We start from the raw sequence: 26,030 nt of genomic DNA on the forward strand, positions 1-26,030 counted from the left end.
GACCCGTGGCTCAAGACCTCGTGCATGTACATAGTGAATGACAAAACTGACTGGGGTCAGTTCTAACCAAGCAGGTCATAGAAAGAACTCCAGTTTTGGAACAAGACAAATTTGGACTAAAATCCCAGCTCCTCCGTTGACGGCCTGAATCCCCTATGATGTTGCTTCAGAGAGTGGGGATGGTGGTCTGAGCCCATCACTGGGTTATCACTGTAATTAGAGACCACGCATGTGAAAGGCTCCGGGTGTCGCAGACGCACCCTGTTAGCTAGTAACTTGCCTGCAGTCATATGGCTAAGGGGTGAGGTGCTGTCCGGGGTCTCAGCCCGAGGACAAGGCACTTTCCCGTGAAACAGAGACTGTGGCCTCTAACGAGGGCCTTGAGTATTAATTAGGCATCTGGAATGTGCCACCTTATGCACTTTCAGATATATTTTCTCCATTTATCCACACAAAAGGTTTTTATTTTTAGAATTCTTATCATTAAAAACATTGGGAATGGTGCTCAAAGAGGGAGTACAGCTCCCCACAGCTCTTGAGAGCAATGCTTCTCAACCTTGGCACCAGGTGAGACATCTGAGAGCTTCAAAATATCCCCACGCCCAGGCCGCCTCCCAGACCAGTGAAACCAGTGTCTGATACAGGGCCCAGGCACCAGAACTTAAGAAACTCCTTTGGTGGCTCCAAGCGCAGACAAGTTTGAAAATCTGTGCTCTAGCGTTTACAGGTCACTGTCCCCCAAGTGAAGTGATTTGAACTTTTACTCTCCTGGGAGGACAGCAGAGCAGATATCATTGCCCCCATTCTGAAGATGGGCAGACCAAGGCTCCAGAGGAAATTCTAGAAGGGCTTTGAGTGGGATCGAGAGTTCCTGGTTCAGCTCCAGTGCTCTGTCCCTGGAGTGGGGGGAGGTATGCCATGTCCCTGACCTTGCAGGCTCCCTTTCCCCTGCGCCCGAGCCAGCTGCCTTGGGTCCATAGAACTGTACTAACCAGAGGGAGATTCCGAGGGTCCCACCTGGTGCTCACCGCCTGGTCTCCCCTCCCCTCCCCTGCAGTTCCTGGGTTCCTGCAGCACAGAGCAGAGTTGGAGTGGTTTTCCATCGGGCCCTTCAGGTCTGTTTCATTCCCGCTTCAGTTTTTCCATCTGCCTGTCATAGGGTGTGTGGTACGGGCTTGTCTCTGCCCAAGGCCTTAGAGGCTCTGGAATGGAGAGAGCAGCAGGAGCCCAGAGTTAATTCTGTGGGGAGAGCTGGGCTTTTCCATGCATCACTCCCTGCACCCACCCCCGGGTTCTCACATTTTCCCCCCCTCCCGCCCCCCGATTCCCAGGGGGCCACCAGCAGTGAAGACAGTTCTGGAAAGCAGAAGGCTCTGACGGCCCCACAAATCAGCCTCCATATCCCCATCCCCAGACCCTCCCAGGACAATGCTATCAAGTCATCGCGAGCAAAGGAACCAGAACACCCCAACGTAGTGAAAGAGAACAGAGGCCTCTCTTTCTCGCTGCTGCTGCGATTTCAATAGAGAGCCCTTCTCCAGCAGGAAGAAGCGGTTCTTCTGGTGTGTCCCTGACAAAGGCTGACCTCTTCCTTGGCGGTGTTTGGTAGGCCCAGAATCAAGCTGGGGTTATTTCCCCACCATCGCCATAGTCATAGCAACAGCTTTGATTAATGCAGTGGCCCATTAGAGGGATAATGTCAGCCCTAATCAGAAACGCCTCAAGTATCTCTCTTTGCATTTTGGTAAATGGCGTAATCACATTATGGTTCGATGTGTCTGGGAGCTGATTGCTGTCGTGAAAAGTCTGCCTGATTTTCCAGGTTAAGGGGTTTCAGGGGGCCCGAGATGCAGCTAATCACCATGCATTGTTGGGAGGGTTTGGAGAGAAGGCGGAGGGCACGAAGGCTGCCTGGTATTGCTGCCCTGCCCTTCCTTCTGGGCTGACAGTAGCCCTCTGGGCTGGTGGTCTGTTAGCAGGGCTGTTTCCCTGAAGGAGATGGGCTGGGAGTCAGAGGGAGGTGGCTTTCACTGTTGCGGTTAAGCATAAAGAAAGCGGAGGCATGGCTGGGAAGGGCAGGCAGGCCGCTGAGCTGGCCTTGGCTGTTCCTGCCCCTTATCCATCAAGAGTATGATGGATAGACAGCCTCAGGTCATGCCACTGGGCTGGAAAACAGGCAGGAGAGCCCCACTCCGGCCTGGAGATAGGAAACGGCGGGGGTGACATGCACTGCAGAGGCACATAATGAGTGTGGACTTGACTTTCATAATAGCTCTTGGCTGCTGCAGGCCCTGCTTTGCCGAAGAATCTGTGGAAGTTTCCCACTCAAGGTAGATTGCTGTGCACCTTGGGGAGGGGAGCTTCCCGCCCTCCCTGCTTTTACTAGTAGGGAAACCAAGGCAAAGAGCAGTGGCATCTCTCACCCCCTTGTTTATATAGAGAATCGATGCTAGGCTCCACCTCCCAAGGGACCCTGCCTTTGTCTCTGCAAGTCCATGGGCGACAGTAGGAGTAAATTGTCCCCACTAATGTTGAAGGATTAAGAGGAGGACCTGAGGAAATATGCGCTGAGCCCCCTGAGGCTATTTCTAGATGCTCCAAGGAGGTGTTTAAGGAGGACTCATGCAGTTAACTATTTATGACTTTTCGGATGCGGTACAGAAATAGAAGGTGGCACTAGCTTCTCCAGCGCTCGGGGAAATAAAATCCTCGCCAAGGCCTGAAACCACTCTGGGGCCATTAAATTTACTGTCTCTTGGACAACATGTAATATCTAGCATAATGTTTTCATCCTTGGCCATGACACTAGTTTTTCTTCCCAGTATTGAAAATTATCTCAGGAGCAGCTGAGGAAACTGAGTCAGTGAGTGAGAGCTAGCCCAGAGTCGCAGGGCTAGTCTGTGGCCAAGCTCTGGTGGAATCAGATCTCTTGCCACTTGGACCAAAGTTCACTTCAGAGGGTCCAGCTCAATGTCCCAGGGCATGTGTGGGTGTGGGAATTCCTCAGGGGGACCCAGTCCAATGGACAGACAAGACACTGTGACACCATGAGTCAACCAGTCTGTCTTCCATCTTTGCTCCAAGCCAACTTCCCACCTGGAGGAGTCAGTGTTCTTCCCAAGGAGATGTTGGATTAGACATGTTCAAGGACAGAGGCTCGCTGCCTGCCCTCAAGCCTCACAGACTGGTGTTGCATTAGGAGTGGGAGAGAATGAATTTCCCAGGCTAGGAAGTGCCTCAGCTCTGGAAGGAACTAGCAGCATCTCCCCAGCTCTATAAAGTGTTATCGTGTCTTTCCAGTAGCCAGGTCCTTGATCATCTCTTCCTTTAAACTCAGCTGACCAAGGAATTGGAAATTAAAGCAAATCAAGGATGTGGGGCCTTCGCCCCACACAGCCAATAGCTTTAAGCTAAACCCACAAGAGACCAACATTTGTCTGAACAGAAAACCACAGAGGAATGAATTAACATTACGGTGAGAGTTTCCATCTGGCCCCTGCTGGCACCCTCACCACAGAAGCCGCCTGAGCTGGCACCCCCTCCCTGTTGGCTCAGCCTGATGCCAGTCCCTGAGCCAATCCAGACAGAGGCAAGATGTGTATTAATATTCTGCCTCCCTTAGCCCAGTCGACAGCTTCCCAGACCTGGGACTCAGGGGTCCAGCCTCAGTTACTGCCTCCTTCTGCCCTTCCTTGTGTTTCCGCTGACAACCACATCCAGCTCTTGGCATTCCAGAGGTGAGCTCTCCACAGCCAAGAAAGCATAATGGACCATATGGATCTTCTCTTTTTCATCCTCACCCGAGAATAGGTTAGAGAGAGAGAGAGAAACATCAATGTGAGATGTGCCCTGACCAGGGATCAAACCCATAACCCAGGCATGTGCCCTGATAGGGAATTGAACCAGCAACCTTAAGGTGCACAGGACGATGCTCCAACCAACTGAGCCACTCCAGCTGGGCTGGATCTTCTTGATGCCCACTTTCACATGACTCCAGTTTTGGCAGGGTTGCCTTGTAGCAATTCCTATTGGCTACTCTGGCTCCCACCACGTCCTGAATTTGGCCCCCTCAGACACTGCTGACTCTCCAGAACCAGCGGCTGTAGCTGGTCCATCGACAGCTGCCTCCTCCAGCCCTAGCTCCCTGACCACATGTGTAGCATCCTCATCACCACCTGGCACAGCACTTGCATGTTAGCTTGTTGGTCTTCCTCCACCAGACTGAGAGCTCCATGAGAGCATAAATCTCATTTGTTTTCTCCTCATGGTATTCCCAGCACCTAGCACAACATAGCAATGTTTAATGCATATTTGATGAACGAAAGCATAAATAAAAAAGTGGCATACCCTTCCTGTAGAGGGAATTGATAACTCGCTTGATTTTGCTAATGCACATCCATCTCTGTTTATTTAAACTGAAAGAGCAAGTTCAGGATTCAACCCTGGCAGGGTTTTGTCACTTCTGAAAAGACAGTCTCTTTACAAAGACCTGTGCTCATTACAAAAGAATTATCATCATGAAATTGGCCTTTTGTTTGGTTTATAATTGTATTCAGTTGCTAACCATTCTGCCAATTAATCAAGTCTTTAGTGGCTTTCAAATAAAAAAAATAGTTATATTTTAGAGTTGGGTTGGAGGGGCAATGACACTTGATTGGAGATGACAAGATAGCTCTGGTCATTTAGTGCCTATAAATTTTTGAGTGAGTCACAAAGTATCTCGAAGCCTTAGTTTCCTCATCTGGAAATCGGAGTAGTCAACTCAGTAATCACTAAGTTCTTTTCCAGGTTTATTGCCTCTATTAACCTATAATTCTGTTTCACTGATGCAAGTCCAAAGCATGCCCTTTCTGTCTTGTATTTTGACCAAATCAGAACTTTAGGGTGAAAGCCTTTTGCACATCTTTCAACATCTTGCCACCAGGTGGCAGGCACGTGCCACAGTCCTTTTGTCCCAAGCACAAAGCGTGAGCATCTTACCAGAGATTGAATTAAGATAGTAGCTTTCTAAGCTGGAGGCTAGAGTCTTTGAGTTTTTGAAATAGCAAACACTTAGTCTTGTGCAAACAACAGTTTCAGGGTTAGCAGGGACCATATCTAGGAATGAATGTTCAGGCACCCCGATTTATGTGATTCAGAATTTTGAGGGCGCCAGAGCTCAGCTCCTGGTGGTCTTCCCCTCTGTCTTTATCTGGGGATGAGTCAGTACTGCAGGTGCTGCTGGGACGCCCATCACCCCAGCAGCACCTGCAGTACTCAGTGTCCCATGAAGAGAATCATGTGCTGAGCCAGAGTTGATGGATTTTATCCTGTTCTTTTTGTTCTGTCCTGTCTCCTTCCAGGAAGGAGATAAGGGCTGCGTTCAGGCAAAGTTGGGACAACTCCCTAAGTTGTGTTTTAAACTATTTGCCTAATTACAATAAAATTTTCCTTAAACACAAACTCAGAAAAAGACATTCCATCTCCCCTGGTCCCCCTCCGTGATTAATTTTATGTATCAACCGGACTGGGCCATGGAGCACCTAGATATTTTTGGTCAAACATTATTCTGGGTGTTTCTGTGAGATTGTTTTTGGGTGAGATTAACATTTAAATCTGAGTAGAGCAAATTGCCCTCCCTAATGTGGTGGGCCTCGTCCAATCCGTTGAAGCCTTGACTAGAACAAAAAGGCTTATCCTCTCCCGAATAAGAGAGAATGCTTTTTGCCTAACTGCCTTTAACTGGGACATTGGCTTTCTTCCTGCCTTTGGACTTGAACTGAAACATTGGCTCTTCCTGGGTCTCTAGCCTGCCAGACTTTATACTGGATCTGCACCACAGACTCTCCTGCGCCTGCAGCTTGGAAACTCATCCCGCAGACCTTGGGACTTGTCAGCCTTCATCCTCATGTCAGCCAAGTCCTTATACTAAATCTCTTTACATACAGGGCATCCCAAAAAATGTATACATACTTTCACAGCTGATAGCTCAATTTTGAAAATGAAATGTATGTTAATAAACACTGCCTTTATAATTACTCAAAATGTATATATACTTTTTGGGGGGCACCCTATATAAATATAAACACATATATACACTGAGTGGCCAGATTATTATGATCTCTGAACGCATAATTGGCCACTCAGTGTGTATGTATGTATGTGTATATATATACACACACATATATATACACACACACACACATATATGTATGTATATATGTACGTATATGTATATTAGAGGCCCGGTGCATGAATTCGTGCATGGGTGGGGTATAAATATAAACACATATATACACTGAGTGGCCAGATTATTATGATCTCTGAACGCATAATAATCTGGCCACTCAGTATATATGTGTGTGTGTGTGTGTGTGTGTGTGTGTGTGTGTGTGTGGGTGTGTGTGTGTATTAGAGGCCTGGTGCATGAATTCATACATGGGCGGGGTCTGGCCAGCCTGGCCTGGGGAGGTGCCATGGGCGGTTGGCCGGCCTGCCTGCTGTTCGAACTCTTGGTTGAGGGGACAATTTGCATATTAACCTTTTATTATATAGGTCATACACTGAGTGGCCAGATTATTATGCGTTCAGAGATCATAATAATCTGGCCACTCAGTGTATGCATGTGTGTATCTATATATCTTCTGTTGGTTCTGTTCTCCAGAGAACTCTGACAAATGCACCTCCTAACTGGATATTCATCACTTGGTTGTGCATATACATACACTGAGCATCTACTTTGTGCCAGGCCCTGTACTAGGCTTCGGGAATAGGGAAATGAACAAATTGAACGTTCCCTGTCTCAGGGAGCTTCCAATCTACTGAGGGGGATAAACAATCAAATACACAAGTATAAAAACAAAGCTACAACAAGTGCCATTGAGGCTGGAGTGGCTGTTGGAGTCTAGGAGGAGTAGGGAGGAGAGACTCGAGTTGCACTATAGCCAGGAGCCACACATTTAAATTTAAATTAATTAAAAATTAAATACAAATATTGAACTTCAGTCCAGTGGCTAGCTGTATTTCACCTGCACAGTTTCCACATGTGGTTAGTGGCCCCGCAGTTCCCTCTACAGTGGAGGAACTCTTGATAATCCTTTTGAGTTTATTGACAGCTGGAACTGGCCTGTGTGAATTTTAGGTGAGTATCCTGAGGTAGGAATATAATTGGCCTAACATGTCTTCTTTGAGCAAGGCCACACCAAGGCACAAGCTCCTAGTCTGTAGGAGAGGCCCCAATGGATGTTGGGGTCCACCCTTATGTGTGCCACTTGGTACAGAGCCTGACTATGCCTGTTCAACGGGGACCTGCAGTAGAAGGTGTGAGTGAGCCAGGTACCCTGGTACACAACTTGTCCAACATCTACTACTTTGACTTTGTTCCTAATTTCTCCCTGCCCACCCCCCCCCCCCCCCCCCCGGCCCGGCATCAGTAGCTCTGGAATTGATTCAGCCTTCTTTATTTTCTTATCTGTAATCAACTCTTTACTTCCCTTCATCACCTAGTACAGTGCCTAGCACATAGCACATATTCAACAAATATTTGTTTCAATGTCCACCAACCAAAGACCTCCAGGAACATACCTATAGTTAAACAAATGTAGGTGTATTTAGCTTGCTCCAATGAGGTAGAATACATGGTGTCTTGTTAAGAGAGTGTCGGAGGGGGTTATTAAAAGATTTGGGCTTTGACGGGGTGATTGTAAGGAAGGGCTAGAGAAACAGGAACTAGTTTTGTATTAGACACACTTAGGGAGTAGGAGTAATTCAGCAGCTTGGTATCTCAGAAATCCTGTTCAGGAATTAGAACAAAATGAGGCTGAGGATGTCTTTGGCAAGAAAGCAACAATCACTCAAATAATTTGGGGGGGGGGGGTACAGTATGGCTTTGTCCTTGTTTGGTTACAAAACTCTATCACAATCTAACTGACAACAGGGTTGATTTCCACTTTTTCAGTTAAATTTGAAAAAATCGCTGAATAAATATTTAATGTTACTCAAATGTAGAAGCAATTGCAATGGTTTTTAAACCTGCCAAAGTGACCTTTCACCTTATCGGTCTTTTGGGTAATTGCTTTTTACTGACTTTGAACAAAATTGGCCCTTAGTTTAATTATATTACATAGATTCATCTGAGGCTCGATCTACCATTTTGGAAATAGTGATATCTGTTTTTCAGAATTGGTATTTTAATTTTGATTGCCCATTCAAGGATACTCTGGAGTTGGTCAGTATTCCTCTTCAAATGTGGTCCCGGTATCATCTACATGGAACTGAGAACAATGAGTCAATTACTTCCTGAGTTTGCAACACCACTTTCCTGTGACTCATCTTTTCCTCCAGGAGTCACCTTACCCCATTGTTCACATGAACTGTTTTTAAGCAAGTGTACCCCTGGCCTGGCATGCATGCAATTGATTTTTAGAATCTGAATAAAAAACTCATTTATCCTTCCAACATCTTACTCATTTTTACCCAACATTCTAGAAGGTTGGAAAAAAATACCTATCATATTTGCCATCGCTCTGACTTTATGTCATTTGCAACTTGGTTAGCATCTCTTCTCTGCACTTCACTCATAACAATGACCAAAAATTGAACAGGATACCTGGAAGAACAGAATTCTTCCAGCCTCAGCTAGTTACCAACAACACTCTTTTGATATGGTTGTTGGTCTCTTTTCAGAATGCTTAACCAGCCCACATTTCACCCCGTATGTGCATGAGTAGAAGGAGAGCTTTTGGCAACTGTGCATTTGGGAAAGTTACTGCAGCACAGGGAGGCTCTCAGAGGGTGGGGTGTTGGGAGGAGAGGAGTGGGAGCAGGGAGACCAGTGGGGCTAGAAAGAAGTAATCCAAACTTGAGGTCATCAGTTCTTAAACTAGGGTGGGGTGCCTTTGGAAATGGCCAGGGAGGTGTTGTTGCTACAGACATTATGAAAGGAAAAGTCAGCAGGTCTCTGTAACAAATGAGTAGGGAAGAAATGGAGAAAAGAGGAGTTTAGAGCCTGAATGCTTGGATGGTGTTGTCATAACTGGAAAGATAGAAGCCTTGGAGGGAAGCTGAGGCGACAGTTAGATGGTGGAGGGAATTCTTGCTGCAATGTAAAGAGATTTTATGGTTCAGTTGATTGAAAGGTAGATTTAAAATATTTTTAAATGCCAGAGGCTTATTTGAATTAACTGTTGACAATAGAGAGGGAGAGGTAGAAGATGGAGAAGAGGATGGGCGTGGCAGGTGAATAAGGTCCACAATTGAGCACAGGCATGGGGATCAGAATTCAAATGCACAGAAAGGAGGCAGGCAGGAAGGGAGGGCTGTTGATGAGAGCACATTTTAGAGCTTCATCTCTAAGGGCCTTTGCAACTGCTGTCCCCTCTGCTCAAATGCTTTCCCCACATATTCTCATGGTTTTTCCTGTAGATCACAACATGATGGTCTTTTTTTTTTAATTTCAGGCCTCAGCTCGAAGGTCTCCTGCTCACAGAGTCTTTCCCTGACCATTCACCTGTCACCCAGACCGTTCCAGTCCGGGACTAGCCCTGCCCCAGAATGGCCCAGGACCTCCAGGCTCTTGACTCTCATAGGAAAGAATTCAAGAATGAGTCATGGTGGGGGATATGGGCTGCGAAGAGCCTTCTGGCTCTAAGGGAACAAGAAGAACTAGAAGATTTGCCAAATGACTACCCCTCAAGCACCAGTGAAGATGAGGGGGAAGGTGGTGGAGAGCGAAAGCATCAAAAGCTTCTGGAAGCAATCAGTTCCCTTGATGGAAAGAATAGGCGGAAATTGGCTGAGAGATCTGAGGCTAGTCTGAAGGTGTCAGAGTTCACGGTTAGTTCTAAAGGATCAGGAGAAAGGCTGGTCCTTTCAGATCTGCTTGAACCCTTTAAAACTTCATCCTCATTGGCCACTGTGAAAAAGCAACTGAATAGAGTCAAATCAAAGAAGACTGTGGAGCTACCCCTTAACAAAGAAGAGGTTGAGCGGATCCACAGAGAAATGGCATTCAATAAAACCTCACAGACGCTCTCCAAATGGGATCCCATCGTTCAGAAGAACCAACAAGCAGAGCAGCTGGTTTTCCCCCTGGTAAAGGAGCTGTCAGCCTTTGCTCCCATTGAGCATGTGCTCAACGGCTGGAAGGCAAGAACACCCCTGGAGCAGGAGATTTTTAACCTCCTTTGTAAGAACAAGCAGCCAGTGACAGACCCTTTATTGACTCCTGTGGAAAAGGCCTCTCTCAAAGCCATGAGCCTAGAAGTGGCTAAGATGCGCCGAGCAGAGCTTCAGAGGGCCAGGGCCCTGCAGTCTTACTATGAGGCCAGGGCTCGAAGAGAGAAGAAAATCAAAAGCAAAAAGTATCACAGAGTTCTGAAGAAAGGAAAGGCCAAGAAAGCCCTAAAGGAGTTTGAGAAGCTGCGGAAGACCAATCCCGCTGCTGCACTGGAAGAACTGGAAGAACTTGAAAAGGCCAGAATGATGGAGCGAATGAGCCTTAAGCACCAGAACAGTGGAAAATGGGCAAAGTCAAAGGCAATTATGGCCAAATATGATCTGGAGGCTCGCCAGGCTATGCAGGATCAGTTGGCCAGAAACAAAGAACTGACGCAGAAAGTCCAGGTGGCCTCCAAGAGTGAGGAAGAGGAGGGAGGTGAGGAAGATGAGGGTAATCTCCTTGTCTCTGATGCAGTGAATGAGGCACACATGACTGCAGATGGACCGAATCCCTGGATGGTCAGGAATCACTCTGATGACGCAAAAGAGGCTGAAATCCAGAAGGAATCTGAACAACTTCCAGAGCCCATGGCCAACGAGGCTTCTGAAAGTGAGGAAGAAGGAAGACCAGTGGCAGAGGAAGAAGCTTTGTTGAAAGAATTCAAGGAAAGACGATCGCTTAGGAAAAAGTCGGGGCTCAACCAGGACACCAAGCCAGTGGGCAGACAAGAAACAAAAGATTCTAGCACCCAGGAGGTGCTGTCCGAACTGAGGGCACTGTCTCAGAAACTCAACAAAGACAACCATCAGTGCAGGAAGCAAAACATGGGTTCAGTGAGGACTGTCCAGAGAGAGGGACCTGCTGGGGAAGAAGAGGAGCCCCTGTTGCTACAGAGGCCAGAGAGAGCACAGACTCTGGAGGAGCTAAAGGAACTGAGCAAAGGATGCTTTCAAAATGAGGAGCTTCCTAGACCTGCGTTAGAAGGGCAGCAGTTGGAGAGGAATAATCAGCCTAGTGCTCCCAAGAAGAAAACGAAGGAGCAAATGATTGACCTACAGAACATCTTAACCACAAAATCTCCTTCCGTGAAGTCTTTGGCTGTCCCCACGATAGAGGAGTTGGAAGATGAACAAGAGAGAGAGCAAAAGCAAATGATAAAGGAAGCTTTTGCTGGTGGTGATGTCATCAGAGATTTCTTGAAAGAGAAGAGAGAAACTGTGGAGGTGAGTAAGCCTAAGGACATGGACCTGACTCTGCCTGGCTGGGGCGTATGGGGCGGTGGGGGCCTGAAGCCCAGTGCCAAGAAGAGACACCGGTTTCTCATTAAAGCACCTGAAGGTCCTCCAAGAAAAGACAAGAATTTACCAAATGTGATTATCAATGAGAAGCGAAACATCCATGCAGCAGCTCACCAGGTGCGGGTGCTTCCGTATCCATTTACCCACCATCGACAATTTGAGAGGACCATCCAGACCCCTATAGGATCTACATGGAACACCCAGAGAGCCTCCCAAAAGCTGACTACACCCAAGGTTGTCACCAAGCCAGGACATATCATTAAGCCTATACAAGCAGAGGATGTGGGCTACCGGTCTTCCTCAAGGTCGGACCTCTCTGTCATACAGAGGAATCCAAAACGACTCTCCATACGTCACAAAAAACAGCTGAAGAAAAACTAAAGATAGAGTTGCTGGAGGAGTGACATCTTGGTGCCCAGAAGCAGGAACCCAGAGTGTTCCTCCATTGGTTGGGTTTTACTACAAGCTACAGGATCAATTTCAAAATTTGTTAGCACACATTTTAGGAATAAAGGCATTTTTATCTATTAAAAAAAAAAGAATGAGTCATGGTGAGAGTGAAAGCCAATTTTATTCAGGTAGAGAAAAAGAGTTAGGATGGGGTTCCTGGAGACAGGATCAGGGGTTGAGCTGCCCTCTGCCCCTTTGGTTGCAAGTCTCTCAGGGTGTTGCTGTGAAAGAAGCAAAAGTACATGTCCAGGTGGAATGGGTGAACTCGAGAGTGAGTTGTGTGCTGGGTCAGTCAGTTCTTGGGATTTTATGTGTTTCCAAGGGTGAGTTGTTTCTAAACTTTGTGGCTCTGAATTCTGACTCGGCCTTCTGTTTGGGGGTGTGTGTGTGTCTTGTTCCTAATATGGTCTGTTCTAAAAGTATCATGGTGTTCTTCCTCCTCTGCCCCACTACTACTTGTGGTGTCAGTTTTCATTATGATGATGGTATAATGAGTTGTGAGGTCAGTCTCTCACAAGTTTTTTCTCCATCTTGGATGGATCTGGGTTTAGCTAGTCTTTGTTGCTGTTGTTGACTTCGTGACCCTGCAGGGGTTTCCTGCCTGACTGTTTCCCTATGATCATGCGTGGAGGTGGGGATCCTGGTGAGTGGACCTAGTGACTTATCATCCTGTGATGTCGGCTCCTACTTCCTCATTTCACTCGTCAGGAGTTTCTTCTTTCTATCCTGCCTCACACTTTAAAATAGTCCTCAACCCTCATCTGAAATTATCTTATTTGCTTATCTGTCGGTTGTTTTTTTTGATTTTGTTTTTTGCTGTGACCTATATGAAAGCTGGGAAGCATGTTTGTTCATGGTTGTACTTCCATTACCTGGTATATGTTTGTTGAATGAATGAACAGCATGCAGGAAGCCTGGTAGAGAATAGGCACTCAATGTTGAATGCAAAAACAAGCAATCATTGCACTCCCACGTATATACCCAAGAGAACTGTACAGAAATGTCTATAACAGCATGACTCATAGTAGACGAGAGGTGCAAACGACCTAAATGTCAAAATGTGGTATATCCATACGATGGGATATTATTCAGCCATGAGAGCAATGAAGTACTGATACCGATCACAACATGGCTTAGTCTTGAAAATGTTATAAGTAAAAGAATCCAGACACAAAAACCACATGTCTTATGATGCCATTTATATGAAATTTCCAGGAGACTTAAATTCAAAGAGACAGAAAGCAAGGGCTAAAGGAAGGAGACATGGGAAATAATTACTTAGTGAATACAGATTGCTTTTTAGGGTGATGAAATATTCTGGAATTATCCCTAGCTGGGTGGCTCCGTTGGTTGGAGCATCTTCCTGTACACCAGAAGATTGCAGGTTCAATTCCTAATCAGGGCACATACCTAGGTTGCAGGTTCGATCCCTAGTCAGGGCGTGTACTAGAGGCAGCCAATCAATGTTTCTCTCTCTCCCTCTCTCAAATCAATAAAACATATCCTTGAGGATTAAAAAAAAAAAAAAGAACAAAAATGTTCTGGAATTAGTGGGGATAGTTGTGTCACACTTTAAAATGGTGAATTTTATGTTATATACATTTTACCTCTTTAAAAGAAGATAGACTGGATTAGCATATGAAGTATAGCTGGACTCTAAAACACACAGGGATAATACTTCAAACTCATCTGCAGACAAATCAAAGAACCATGTAAAGCAACTCTGAGGCATGAATCTACCAAATAGATTTATTGTTCAGAGTTATCAATTCACTACTCATAGGATTCTTGAAGGATTCCTTCAGATTGTGAGCACTTGTATCTTTTGCATAAAAACTACTCGATTCCTACGAAGACCTCTGGGGAAATACTTTTACATGAAAGACCTGCTGTGGGTAATTGCAAATGCTACTACTTAATGTAAAAAAGTTCATTTAATGACCAGAAACCACCTTCTCATCTCTTCACCCTTAAACCACAGCTCAGGACAGCCTGCACTTCCAGGCAGTTGTTCTCCCATGGTTTTGGGGAGAGGGGGTCCCTGGGGGGATGAAAAGGCCACTGGTAGCTGTGATGTGAGCTCAGCATACTCTGGGGGCAGACCCTGGGCCAGGTGCCTCCCCAGAAGCCCTGAGCTGCAGGAGTGATTTCCAGCTATGAATAGACCTCTAGTGGCAGCTACTGAAATGGACCTGCTCTCTCCAGAGCCAAGAGAGTGCCCACTCTGTGAATGAGCATGACTCCTTTCAAGGCACTCAGGTTGCAGCTGTTCCAACAGAACGGCGCATCCCCAGCAACATTGAACCTCCTACAGGTTTGGTTTGGTCAAATATGCTCGTTAAAAATCTCTAAGCAAATTTTCTTTATGGATCATCTTCTATGTGGGCTGAACCATGGACACTCGGGTTGCCCTGTGCTGACAGCCATAGGCCTCCATTTCCACTGGACACTGGGAAGAAGCCATAAAGGCAGGATCTCGTTTATGTGAAAGGAGTTTGGATGTGAGGCTCCCTTGACTCTTGCCAAAGGAAAGACTGCCTGTGAATGGTGATACTTGAATTGGAATTAAGTTCAGGCTTCAACGGGCATTATTTCTACCTTGCTATTGGAAAATGGTTCTCAAACTTTTGCCAAAACAACTCAGTGTCATATCATTTTGTCCAAGGAGGATGCTCCTACTGCTGATCACCTCTTATCCAGACAGATAATCACGTTCTGCTCTGGGATCACACTTCTATTTTGGCACTTCTTGTAGTGAGGTCATTCATTCATTCAGCAAGTATTTATTGACCTGCTTTGAGTTATGCACAGTTGTAGGTGCCAGGGATAAGGTAGTGAGTATAAAAGGCAAAGTGTTGGTGCTTACAGGAGACAACAAATAAATATATATGATAAATAAATATAAAATGTATATAAAGGAAAAGTTGGGTAAAGGACATAGGGAGTGCAGTAGGTAGATGGAAACGGACGCCATTGGGTAGATGGAAACCTGAGAACTGACAGTGGGATTTTGCAATGTGGAGGTCATTCTTCTTCCAGCAGAAGGATGGGACTTGAAACCTGATTAGAGTGACTTGAGGAGATTAGGGAAGGGCTCTGATTAGATGGCATTTGAACAGATGGAGCAAACCATGCAGAGTTATTGGGCTAAGGAAATAAATTATTTTCACAGGACCACTCTGGCTGCTGGGGGTAGAACAGAATGAAAAGGAGCATGGAAGAGCAGATCAGTTAGGATCCTATGGCTGGAATCCAGGTGGAGATAATAGTGGCTCTGACTAGGTTGGATGGTCAGATACAGGAAACAGTTTGAAGGTTGAACTCACAGGATTGGCTGATGGGCTGTATGTGGGAGAAAGAGGAGCCAAGGGTGATTCCAAGTTTGGATGCCTGGAAAAAATGGAGTTACCTCTTTTCGAAATAGGCAAAAATGTGGAATGGGAGTTTTAAACAGGGAAGCCAGGAGTTTGGAGGGACTGTCCTGCATGCTGCAGGAAGTTGAGCGTCCCTGGCCTCTTTCTACTAAAGGCCAGCAGCTATCTCCAGTCATTAGGTCAACCCACAGCCATCCTCACACATTTTCAAATACCCCTTGTAGTGGTGGTGCTGCCCATGGTTGAGACCAAGTGTAACCAATGAAGTGGGTGTCAGCACCTAGATGTGACTGTGTTTGCTGATGCCAGAGCAGCAGAAATCTAGCATCAAGAGCAGAATGAGAACTGACAAATTCTGTAGAGATGGGGACCCCTTTCTCTCTAGGGAGTGAGGTTTAAGTCTAGGAGGTTATGGTACAGAGGTTGAACTGGGCTCCAATCTAGAGAGACAAAGCACGGTCAAATCAGAAATAGTCACCTTATCAAGGATATCATGCTATACATATTAGAATATTTTGAGACCTCTTCCTTTCCTATACCCTCTACCTTAGGAAATCTCACTTGCCACTCTTGTGAGAAGCATTCCTCTAAGCATGATGGCCCCTACCCACACCTGATTAAACCCAAGATAAACACCTGAAATAACAAGACAATTCATTGGCTGATTGATGACCTTTCAGATTTTTTCTGTTGAGTAGTTGAATAATAGGCTAGCAACTGTAAATTGGCGGTGGGTATTTGAGCTGAAAGGACCTATAGACTTGAGATGAAGGGTGCAACATGACAAAGGGAAAGCCACAGCTCATGAAAGTCCACGTTTTGGGAGAGCAGAGAAACCAGGATCCAGGCGAGGAAGCCAGCTGTGAAATGGGAGCACGGCTCAGCCCTGCAGAAAGGAGAGGTGCAAGAGCATGTGGCTCCAGGGAGACGGGGAGGGACAGACACAGAGAAAGACAATAGTTTACCACTTTTGGGTTCCATGAGACTGCCTGTTGACTTTCAATTGGTCTTTTTCTTATTTTGTGTAGTTTGAGTGATTTCTGACCCATGCAACCAATGATATACATTGCCTTTAACTTTATGTTAGAGCTGCGATCAGAGGATGGTCTGATGTCAGTCACTAAGGCCAGGAATCAAGAACCAGGGTCAGGGAAGAGAAGGAGGTCATTCATTGAGAAGCTGCTTTAACAGTGCTGGAGCAGATCCAGGCTCTCATTGAAGCTGGGGAGCATGTATGATGGTAGGAGACAGCTGGGGGACGAGACTTCCCCACTTACAGAGCTGTGTGGAGGCAGCCACTGCCGGGAGCTTCCTTCAGCTTCACACAGGGCATCTGATTCATTTGCCTTGCTCGACTTGGCTGGTAATTTCATCTTTCAGCCAGAAGCGGAAGAGACTTGGGGAACTTCTGTTCTGGACTTAATTCTGACCAACTAGGAAAAATTGCTTGGCAAAGTGGATGTGACAGGAACTTGGGAGAAAGCAACAACGTCATCCTGGAGTGTGTGAAAGCTGAAAAGGTTAGAGGCTGGGCTGTTAGAATGCTGAGCCAGTAACCATTCGTACACATTAAGCTTATGGAGCACAGGCTGTGTGCCAGGCAGCATTCTTGGTGCTAGAACTACAACATGTAATAAGGCAACATCCTTACCCTTGGGAGGCTTCTATTTTATAGTAAGCAAACAAATGAGCAAAATCACTTCAGATAGTTTTTATATGCCACACAAACAGTAACTGAAAAGTGTTGGGATGGGGTGAGTCTAGATCAAGTGGTCAAGGAAGGTCTCCCTGGAGAGTGGAGATATTTGAGCTGAAATCCAAGTGATGAGAAAGAACCAGCCATACAAAGAACATGTCATGAGAAGAATTAGCAAGCATAGGGGTCTGCTGGGTAGCTCTGTGGTCCAAGACACAGAAGTAGCACAGCTTTTCCTTGGAGTAATGATGGCTCTGTGAGATTCCAGAGGAGTTTTTCCATTACAGTTGGACGTGGGCACTTAACTTGGTGATCTTAGGGGAAATTCTAGATCAGATTATTCAATAATAGTCCTTGAGCACCTATACAAAATTGAATGGTCATTAGTGTCTAGTTTGTGATCCATAACGTAAGTAGAACTTCTCCACATTTGAGGGAAGGAGCAGGTTTAATAGAATAATAGGGCAGAGAGGTAGACACAGCATACTTTGATTTAGCAAGTAATTTTCATGGACAAATTAGAAAAATGAAGATGGTATTCTTATTTAGCCAGCAGAATCCAAAAGGTGGTCCAAGAGAAAAAGGACCAAATCTGATCCGTGTTTCCAGAAGCCAAACTGGGACCAACGGTTGGAAATTATGGGAACACAGATTTTAAATCATTGTAAGTCAGACCTTTTTAAGAGTAAGACATGTCCTAAATCTGCTTTGGAATGAGGACACAGATGAGCAAAATTGATGCAGCAGATGGTGAATGTTTGGGGTCCAGTTTCATCCACCATGATAATCTAGGATTATATGATTCAGGAGAAGTAACTGATTATTATGCACCATTTTCTCCCTGTGATTTAGTAATGATCTCTATAATAAAGGCTATGTCAGTCATTCAGGTGAGAACCTCAAAATCTTCATTTACTCCCCCTCTCCCCTACCTGTCTCATTCTATTCATTCTCATAGGCCTTCTCCTCATTCCTCTCCCTACTGCCATTGCCCTAGGTCAGGCGTCCTCAAACTACGGCCCGTGGGCCACATGCGGGTGTTTTTGCCGTTTCGTTTTTTTTACTTCAAAATAAGATATGTGCAGTGTGCATAGGAATTTGTTCATAGTTTTTTTTAAACTATAGTCCAGCCCTCCAACGGTCTGAGGGACAGTGAACTGGCCCCCTGTTTAAAAAGTTTGAGGACCCCTGCAGGTCAACTTCCTTCATCTCTTGCCTGAACTTTTATGTTGGCCTCTTCATTGTTCTTCCAGCTTCTACTTTCTTCCCCCAGGACTTCATTCTTGGTGTGTGGCCAGATGGCACTTTAACAGACAGAAATGACACCAAACCCCTCTACTAAAATCTCCATTGACCCTTCTTTCCCCAAAGAGAAGCCCCACAGATTTAGATTGTTCTTAAGGCTCCAACCTCAGTTCATGTGTATCTACCCTGCTCCACACATGCCACGTAGGCTCAGGTCTCTTCTCAATGCCATATCTGAGAAACCTCCTTGTTTCCCCAAGCGATAATAATTATGTTTGGCCCAGCTGGCATGGCTCAGTGGTTGAGCATTGACCTATGAACCAGGAGGTCATGTTTCGATTCTGGTCAGGGCATATGCCGGGATTGCGGGCTCAATCCCTAGTGTGCGGCATGCAGGAGGCAGCCAATCAATGATTCTCTCTCATCGCTGATGTTTGTTTCTCTCTCTCCCTCTCGCTTCCTCTCTGAAATCAATAAAAATATTTTTTAAAAGAGTAATTATGTTTACACTTTTTTTTTCCACACAGTAATTTATCTCATTAATTATTTCATTTATTCTTGAATTTTTTTATTCATATATTTATTAGTGGTACCTATTGTGAGCTAGCTTTATGCTAGGTGTTAGGGGAAGTGAGCAGAGTAAGATTACTACTAATTTATTATGTGGCAGGTATTGTGATATGTGTTTATGTCCATTATCTCAATCTTCACCCAATGAGACAGTTACTATTATTATGAAATAATAGAGATATCCCAAATGCAATATCCCTTTGAGAATAGTTATTATTAGCATCCTTATTTTAAAGATGAGGAAACTGAGGTTTAGAGAAGTTAACAGCTCACCCAGTCAAGAGTCTGGGCTGGGATTTATACTCGGGTTGTCTGATTCCAGAGTTTAGATTTCCAGTTACCATACTAGGACTTCTTTCTTTTCACTACAGGCAAAGGGACACGGGCAAAATCTTGCCCTCAAAGAGTTCAGACTTTGGTGTTTCTAGCTGCTTAATGTTTCCTTAGCATTCATGTATTTCTGCCTGAGACCGTATTTAGCCACTCCCACATCTAGCCCTCCATTTGATTATAAGCTCTTTAAGGGCAGACAAGGCCCGGTACCATCACATTCATCCCCATCTTCCAGGCTCAGAGTTATTCTAATTATGTTTGCAGATTGAGTTAACAAATCATTGTATGTGTCAGACCAACTATGCTGCAAGTTTTCCTGGGTAAGAGGATTTTTAATTCTATCCAGCTCTGGGCCCTGCACAATGGGGACATTGACAAGCTGGTGCACATTCACCCAGAAAGTGGAAGGGGCTGTTTTGAATGCTATTTATAAACACTGCCTTCCTTGGCATGTATTTGGAAAGTATTAAAATAAACTGTGAATGTGTTAGAAGATCTTTCTGTTCCCTGTTTTATAAATTATTATTTCAGTCTTGAACAAAGCTGTTTTTTTTTCTTTTGCGTGTACCATAGTGTTTATAGCCTGACAATCCTATTAATAATGATAAAGTACATTACAGCTGTAAAAATGACATTAAGAAATAAAAGTTTCAAGTCGAGGGGACAGCAGGTACAGTGAAGTGGGGACACATGCTGCTGTGCCCAGGAATTGCTCACGGCTGACCTTTATGGAGAGCTCGCTATGTGCCTGCCCTGTTTTGAATGCTTTACATGTATAAACTTATCTGTGCCATTACCACTTTTTATAGTTGAGGGACGCAGAGGCACAGAGTCCTTTAACAACAGGTCTCTGTGCAGCATTTACCACATTCTATTATTGGTATGCCTGGCTTCCCCCTTTAAAGGCAAAGACAGTGTCTGGTGCAGCTTCGTACCTTGGAGCCTGGCCGGTTCCTGGCCTAACAGAAAACCTCATGCTGTGTCAGAGAACACTGCTCAGGCAACAGGGCTCCTCCCCTAGCTGCTCACCTGGGAAAAGCTCAGTGAACACATGGTTTTGCTCTCCAAGTAAGGCCAACACATTCTCCTGGGGCAGAGCTGTTCCCCAGGAGAACAAGCCACACTAAAGATTGGCTGTTGAGCACGCAACCACGGCATAGAGGTAGATGGTTGGATTCTTGAACAGCCTCATCCTAAGATTATCAGAGTAGGTGCGGTCTTGTCCATGGAACCATAATCCTCTAGGTCTGAACTCACTAGGAGAGGCACTTCCTTGTCATGCTTCCATTTCCCATAAGCCCCCTTTAGTGACACAATTTTATTCTTTGGAGATGTTAATACTTTTAGTCAAACTCTTGTGGGTTGTCTTTCTGTCTCTTTAATGTGACCTTGCCTATCTCTGCTTTGATTGGTAACATGCTGATTTTACAGTTTCAATCCTTAGAGAGCTCCATCATTCCCCTTATTTTAAATCGTCTTCTTCCTCCGTCCCTCCAAGTATGAACTATATTATTATCCCCATTTTACAGATGAGGAGGAACAGAGCCCAGTCTCCGGACTTCAAAAGCCCAGCATTTTCCCTCTATTATCAGCACCACTTCAGTAGTTCAAAGTGCTTTTACTTGGGCTGTTTGATTGTGGGTTGCACATGTGAATATCTTTAGACAATGGCATGGCCACCACTGGAGTCTTGGTGCAGACTGTGAACTGCTAGGTGCCCAGTGAATACGGCTGCCGGGGTTCTTTGCTAACATGCTGGAGCAGAGCAGCCTCAGAGCCGGCCTTCTCTCCTGTGCAATCAACAGTGCTTTCCAAGCAGATGCTAGCTTTCCATCTTCTGATCTTTCCCTGCTTGGCTCTGGGGTCCTTTTATTTGGCCACGTTTCTCTATATACACAGAAGCCTCCTGTACACTGCCCCCAACAGTACTTATAATCACCTCTCCTGAGGCCAACACCGTAATCTCATCTCTAATTCACTGCCTTTTTTTCTTTTTCTTTTTTTCTTTTCATTCCTCTGCCTCCTTCACTTTTACTCTTGCTCTGAGCCTCTCAACACAGGCCATACTCCAGGTCTGCCAGAATCCCCTTCCCACCTATATAACTGGAACCTCCCCCTTCTCCGCCTGTTATTTACCTCTTTATCTGAAAGCACATCCCCCTTATTAAATTTCGTTTACTACAGACCTCAGGCCCCTGTGTGTGATTTCCTGGCTTTCAGCTGGTTGGCTACCTCTTTTCTGCCCCCAATTGCAAGCAGCGGTTAGTAATCAACACAGAGCGTGTCTGATAATCAAATTAGACAAGTGGGACTCTGCCTTTATTTTCTGCGTAATCACTGGGCGTGATAGTAATAATGTCAGCTCGAATAATCTAGTGGCGTGAACCTCTCTCCATGTTATTTATTTTTTTCCAGCCCTACTTCAGGTTCATCCCACAGCCAGAGAATGCAAACTATGTCCTCACCCAGACTGGTTTTAGAATCTTGATTGTGGACCATGTCAACCACGTCCAGCCTGGGTGAAGCTCATAATTGAATGGTAGTATATCATACAGGAGATTTTTTTTTTATTCCTTAACCCTACCTGGTAATGAGTTTGTGCCCTGCAGCTAGAGTCTTGATAGCCCTTGACATTTCCTCTGGCTTCAGGAGGGAGGCTACAGCTGCTGCTCTGCTCTTTGCTCGTGGGTGGAGCAGCCTGGGCCGAAGAGAAAGGAGAGTCACTGCAGCTGCCTCCAGTTCCTCAGGCAACGTGGGCAAGTCACTTGTCTCGGTTGTAAACTGAGGGGCCTGGTCTCCAACCCTCCCCACTGGGATAGTAGAAGGACAGAGAGAATGTTTTTGGAGCTCTTGAAGCCACTTAGCATAAGGATGCTCTGCAGACAGTGAAGTGTCTGTAGAAATGCTGTGATAAGTACACAGTGAAATTAACCCTTTGCACTCACTTGCTTTTTCTCGATTCCTTTATTCTAATGCTAACCGTGTCACACTCGATATCCGAGTGCAAGTGTGAACCCTTGGAGATGTGGTTGGAGCTTCCTATAGCTGGCACACAGTTGTGGCTTTCTGATGCAAAGATAGAACCAAGTTCCCAGGGGGGGAACCGGGGCCCTGAAAGGTCACATCTTCTCTGAAATGGCTGGAAAAGGGGTATCAGAAGCCACAATAGGATCTGTGTGTGATCAAAATTGGATTTATGCTGCCATGGTAGAGAGGAGAGTGGAGTAGATTTGTAGACAAAAAAGTTTGGATATTTCTGACTTACTGACTTTGGGTAAGTCTAGGAAAACGTTGGGTGGCATTAGCCAGTTTCTATGGTATAAATACATCATTTCAGGCTACCAATGGTTTAACCACTCAACATTCCTGAATATTTACCAATTGGCTCTTGTGAGCCTGCTGCCTCTAGCACCATAGGTACCATTCATTAAGGGCCTTGTATGTATCAGGCTTCACACATAGTCATTTCATCTTCACAGCTACTTCCCAGATAGTTATAATTAACTCCAGTTTCCAAATGAAGAACTTGAGGCTCTGAGATCTGAAGTGGTTTGTATAGGGTCTCATGGTAAATGGCAGGAGAAGGATTTGAACCCAGGTTGATCTAATTTTAGAATCTATGTTCCTTCCTCAAACCCAAGTTGTGTAAGCAGGGCCATACATGGACAAGTGCAGTATAATCTGAAAGATATTACAAACCTGAAATAAATTACTCTCTTATCTGAGATGTGATAGCATAGATTCTACCTCTTGAGTCTTCTAGGGTTCGCTCTGAGCCTTTCAGACTCGAAAGGAATGTGGACCCGCCCAGTTTCTTTCTCCTGGCCAACAAACCGTCTGATGGAAGGAAGGCATCTGTTTCTACTTCTCTGCTGGGAACCTTCACACATTTCTGTCCAAGAAGTGTAGTATGAAATCTTTCTGGGAGGCCATTAAAATTAATCCTGGGAGATGAGGCAAGCCAGGATTTGGCCAAATTCCAGTATAACGTGCTATCCCACAAAGAGGAAAAAGAACATTCCTTCTGAGATGGTGCTCATCTTTGAATGTTTGGGCCTGGCCCAACTAAGGTAGAACAGAACTCAATGGAGAACTGTCTGTTTACTCTCCCTAACGGATTTTTCTTTTTGCCAGCCCAGCCCTCATCCTCTACTTTTGGATCCAGCCAGCTACCTACATGCCTCAGTCCTTTGGTACTCACTAACTGGATTATAATTGTTTATTTGCTAGGCTGAGCTGCTCCCAGAGCGTGAGAAACCAACTGTTACCACTGCCAGCCCCACATTTCTCCCAGCCAGAGGCCATCGCCCAACGAGGAGCCATGCTTTTTCACAAGGACTTTGCCCACAAGAAGAGCAAGCAGCTCATGTTGACTGCCAAGGTCAGTTTTACTGTCTGTCCAGGTGACACCCACACCCTGGTACACCTTTCTCTTCTAAAGAGCCTAGCCTTCTTAACTTGGGAAGCTGACCAGAGGCCAAGTGACTTGCCAAGCCTCCAACTCCTGGACTGAGATTCAACTGCTCAGTTCTCAGCAGTTGCCAACAGCAGAGTTTCCAGTACGTAGGTGGCAACCAGCATGGATCCTGGGCAGTGGCGAGGTGTGGCCACCAGCCAGGGAAGCAGGTGCGGGTAGCAGAGGGTGATACAAGGCAGAGGGGGATGCCCAGCTTGGTTTTTGCAGCTCACAGTGCTGGTCTATGAGCTCACAGTAGGCTGTACAAAATCTGAAAGATATTACAGGCAGGGGCTGGATTTGGCCCATGAGCTGTAATTTACTGGCCTCTGCTTTAGATAATCAACAAAATAATAAATCAGGCCCTGGTTTCTAGTGTTTGCCAATTTCTGTGGTGCAAATTCTCCCACCATGGCCAATTTCAAGTTACCAATATGATATCACTGAATGTTGTGAATGTTGGGATGGGAAGAGATGTGTAGTAGTACACCATTAGATAGCATTTTTACCATAAAGATACAATAGATATAAATAACCTCAAGTAAACTGCTGTAAAATAATTAGGAACTGATGATTTTTGAGTAATTACTTTTGTTTTTAATTTGTTTGATTTATTTACTTGTAAGTTTATATAATTTAATATTAAATAATAGCTGTTTGACACCAGCTTGCAGAATTTCTGAAAATTTATCACTTGGCTTGGCTCTAGCACACCACTACCCCTGGTCCATCTGACTCTGCCAGCCATGTGGAAGGAAAGAGAGAAAAGCCACTCACAATGTGAGATCTAAGAAGTAGCTCTTGACAGATAAGCATTAACCTCTTCCATTCCTGCCTTTGAAGACTTCATCCCTTAGCTTGATGTCCTACTGTGTTCTCAGTATCACAGATTAGTTTCTTCTTCTGGGGATGGAGTAAAGGAGGGGTCTTGAGCACTCCCTAGTGGTTAATGTGTGATCAACAGGAAATTCACATCCTTTGTTCATTTGTGCTCCACTCCTATGTGATGCTATTGGTTGTGTGCCTACTGTGTGCCAGGTACTCTATTAGGAACAGTCCATACATTATCTTGCCTAATCTTTACAACTTTGCAAATGAGCATTACTGTCAAATTTTACAGATGATGAAACCGAGGCTCAGAAAGGTTAAGCAACGAGCAGCCCAAGGTTACATACCTAGGACACATCAGAGTTAGCATTTAAATCCCAAATCTGGCTTTCTCCCAACCATTGTGCTGGCAGTTGCTCCTCTTCTTTTGATACCTTTAATTCTAGTTCCACAGCATCTCTCTGACCCTTCTTCCATAGTTACATCTCCATCTCTGACTCAGCTGGGAAGGAATATCTACTTATAAACACTCATGTGATCGGATTGGGCAAACCCAGATGATCTCTAGATTATTCTCCCCATTTCAAGGTTCATACCCTTAACCACAGCTACAAAATCTCTGTTGCCATGTAAGGACGTGGGCTTAGGACATGGACATCTTTGGGAGTCCATGTTCCTTCATATGAGAGAGAGAAAGAGAAAGAGAGAGAGTGAGAGAGAGAGAGAGAGAGAGAACAGCAAAAGCACTGAAGATCAAAATCAGGGAGGCTAACTTTCACCCTCCAGTCAAAGGGGCTAGATATGAGAGGCAGAGCCAAGAAGTTTGTGCATTGAGCAGACACAGGAGCGGAGCAAAGACCAAGGACAGAGTCACATCCTGACAGAAAGGGACCGGGTTAACTAGAGGACAGGGTGGGCGTGGAGGACAGAGTGTCTTGACACCCACCTTTATTGGATACTGACTGGCTCAGCCTTGTTTAAGAATCAGAGTCACAGTGGTTTTATGGTTTGGCCATTTCTGGTCACCACCGCAGTTTAGGCTTTATCATCAAATCTCAGAGGATACAATAGAGATACATCACGAGTTGGCAGGGAGATTGGGGAGGTGTTGGTGATGATGGGAGCTCTCCACTCATCAGAATTGCTAGGTTGCTCAGGCTGATGGGAGCAGGGCTAGCTCAGATATTGCCCATTGCAGTGCCAGAGGGAAAGAGAGATCTGATGGTCTTTCACTGGTGATTAAATTCTCTGGCCTAGAAGTGCAACCTCTCACTTCTTTATAGAACTTTTCCAGAACTGGAATGTTACAAGGCCCCATCTAAGCACTTCTGAACCAGGCAGTGTAATCCTCCCGTGGACTCAGAAGGGACTTCGGGGAAGACAGAAACATCTAGGAAACAGCACTAATGTCTAGGTACAAAAGTAGAGAAATGCCAAAGTCCATTGGAGAGGAAGTAATAACTGAGCTGGCTGTTGAAGGAGAAGGCTCACCACACCTTGGGGAGAATTCATGTGGAGGCCAAGGGAGGGGAGGCGGCTGGTGTGTTTGAGGGTTGGCAGGAAGTGCTGGTGGTTGGACAGA

At 45.4% G+C, this 26,030-nt stretch overlaps 1 protein-coding gene across 6 annotated transcripts in view; it reads left to right on the plus strand.

Annotated features, from left to right (window-relative positions):
- The window catches only part of LOC307110611 (U3 small nucleolar RNA-associated protein 14 homolog A-like), a 173,114-nt gene that overhangs the window by 58,840 nt on the left and 88,244 nt on the right, over window positions 1-26,030 (plus strand). For 5 of the 6 annotated variants that reach the window (XR_013814458.1, XR_013814459.1, XM_079789816.1 and 2 more), the window contains exons 3-4: window positions 9,438-11,421; window positions 23,395-23,545. Coding sequence is in view for 4 of the 6 variants with exons in the window: in XM_079789816.1 (XP_079645942.1) it covers window positions 9,532-11,421; window positions 23,395-23,545 (2,041 nt within the window). In the remaining 2 variants the exon portion in view is untranslated. Of the gene's footprint in view, window positions 1-9,437; window positions 13,444-23,394; window positions 23,546-26,030 lie in introns of those variants that run through there. The other variant, XM_079789814.1, reaches the window with a different exon arrangement.

Source organism: Cnephaeus nilssonii (assembly GCF_951640355.1).
Source record: "Cnephaeus nilssonii genome assembly, chromosome: 14".
In the NCBI taxonomy this organism is placed as follows: domain Eukaryota; kingdom Metazoa; phylum Chordata; class Mammalia; order Chiroptera; family Vespertilionidae; genus Cnephaeus; species Cnephaeus nilssonii.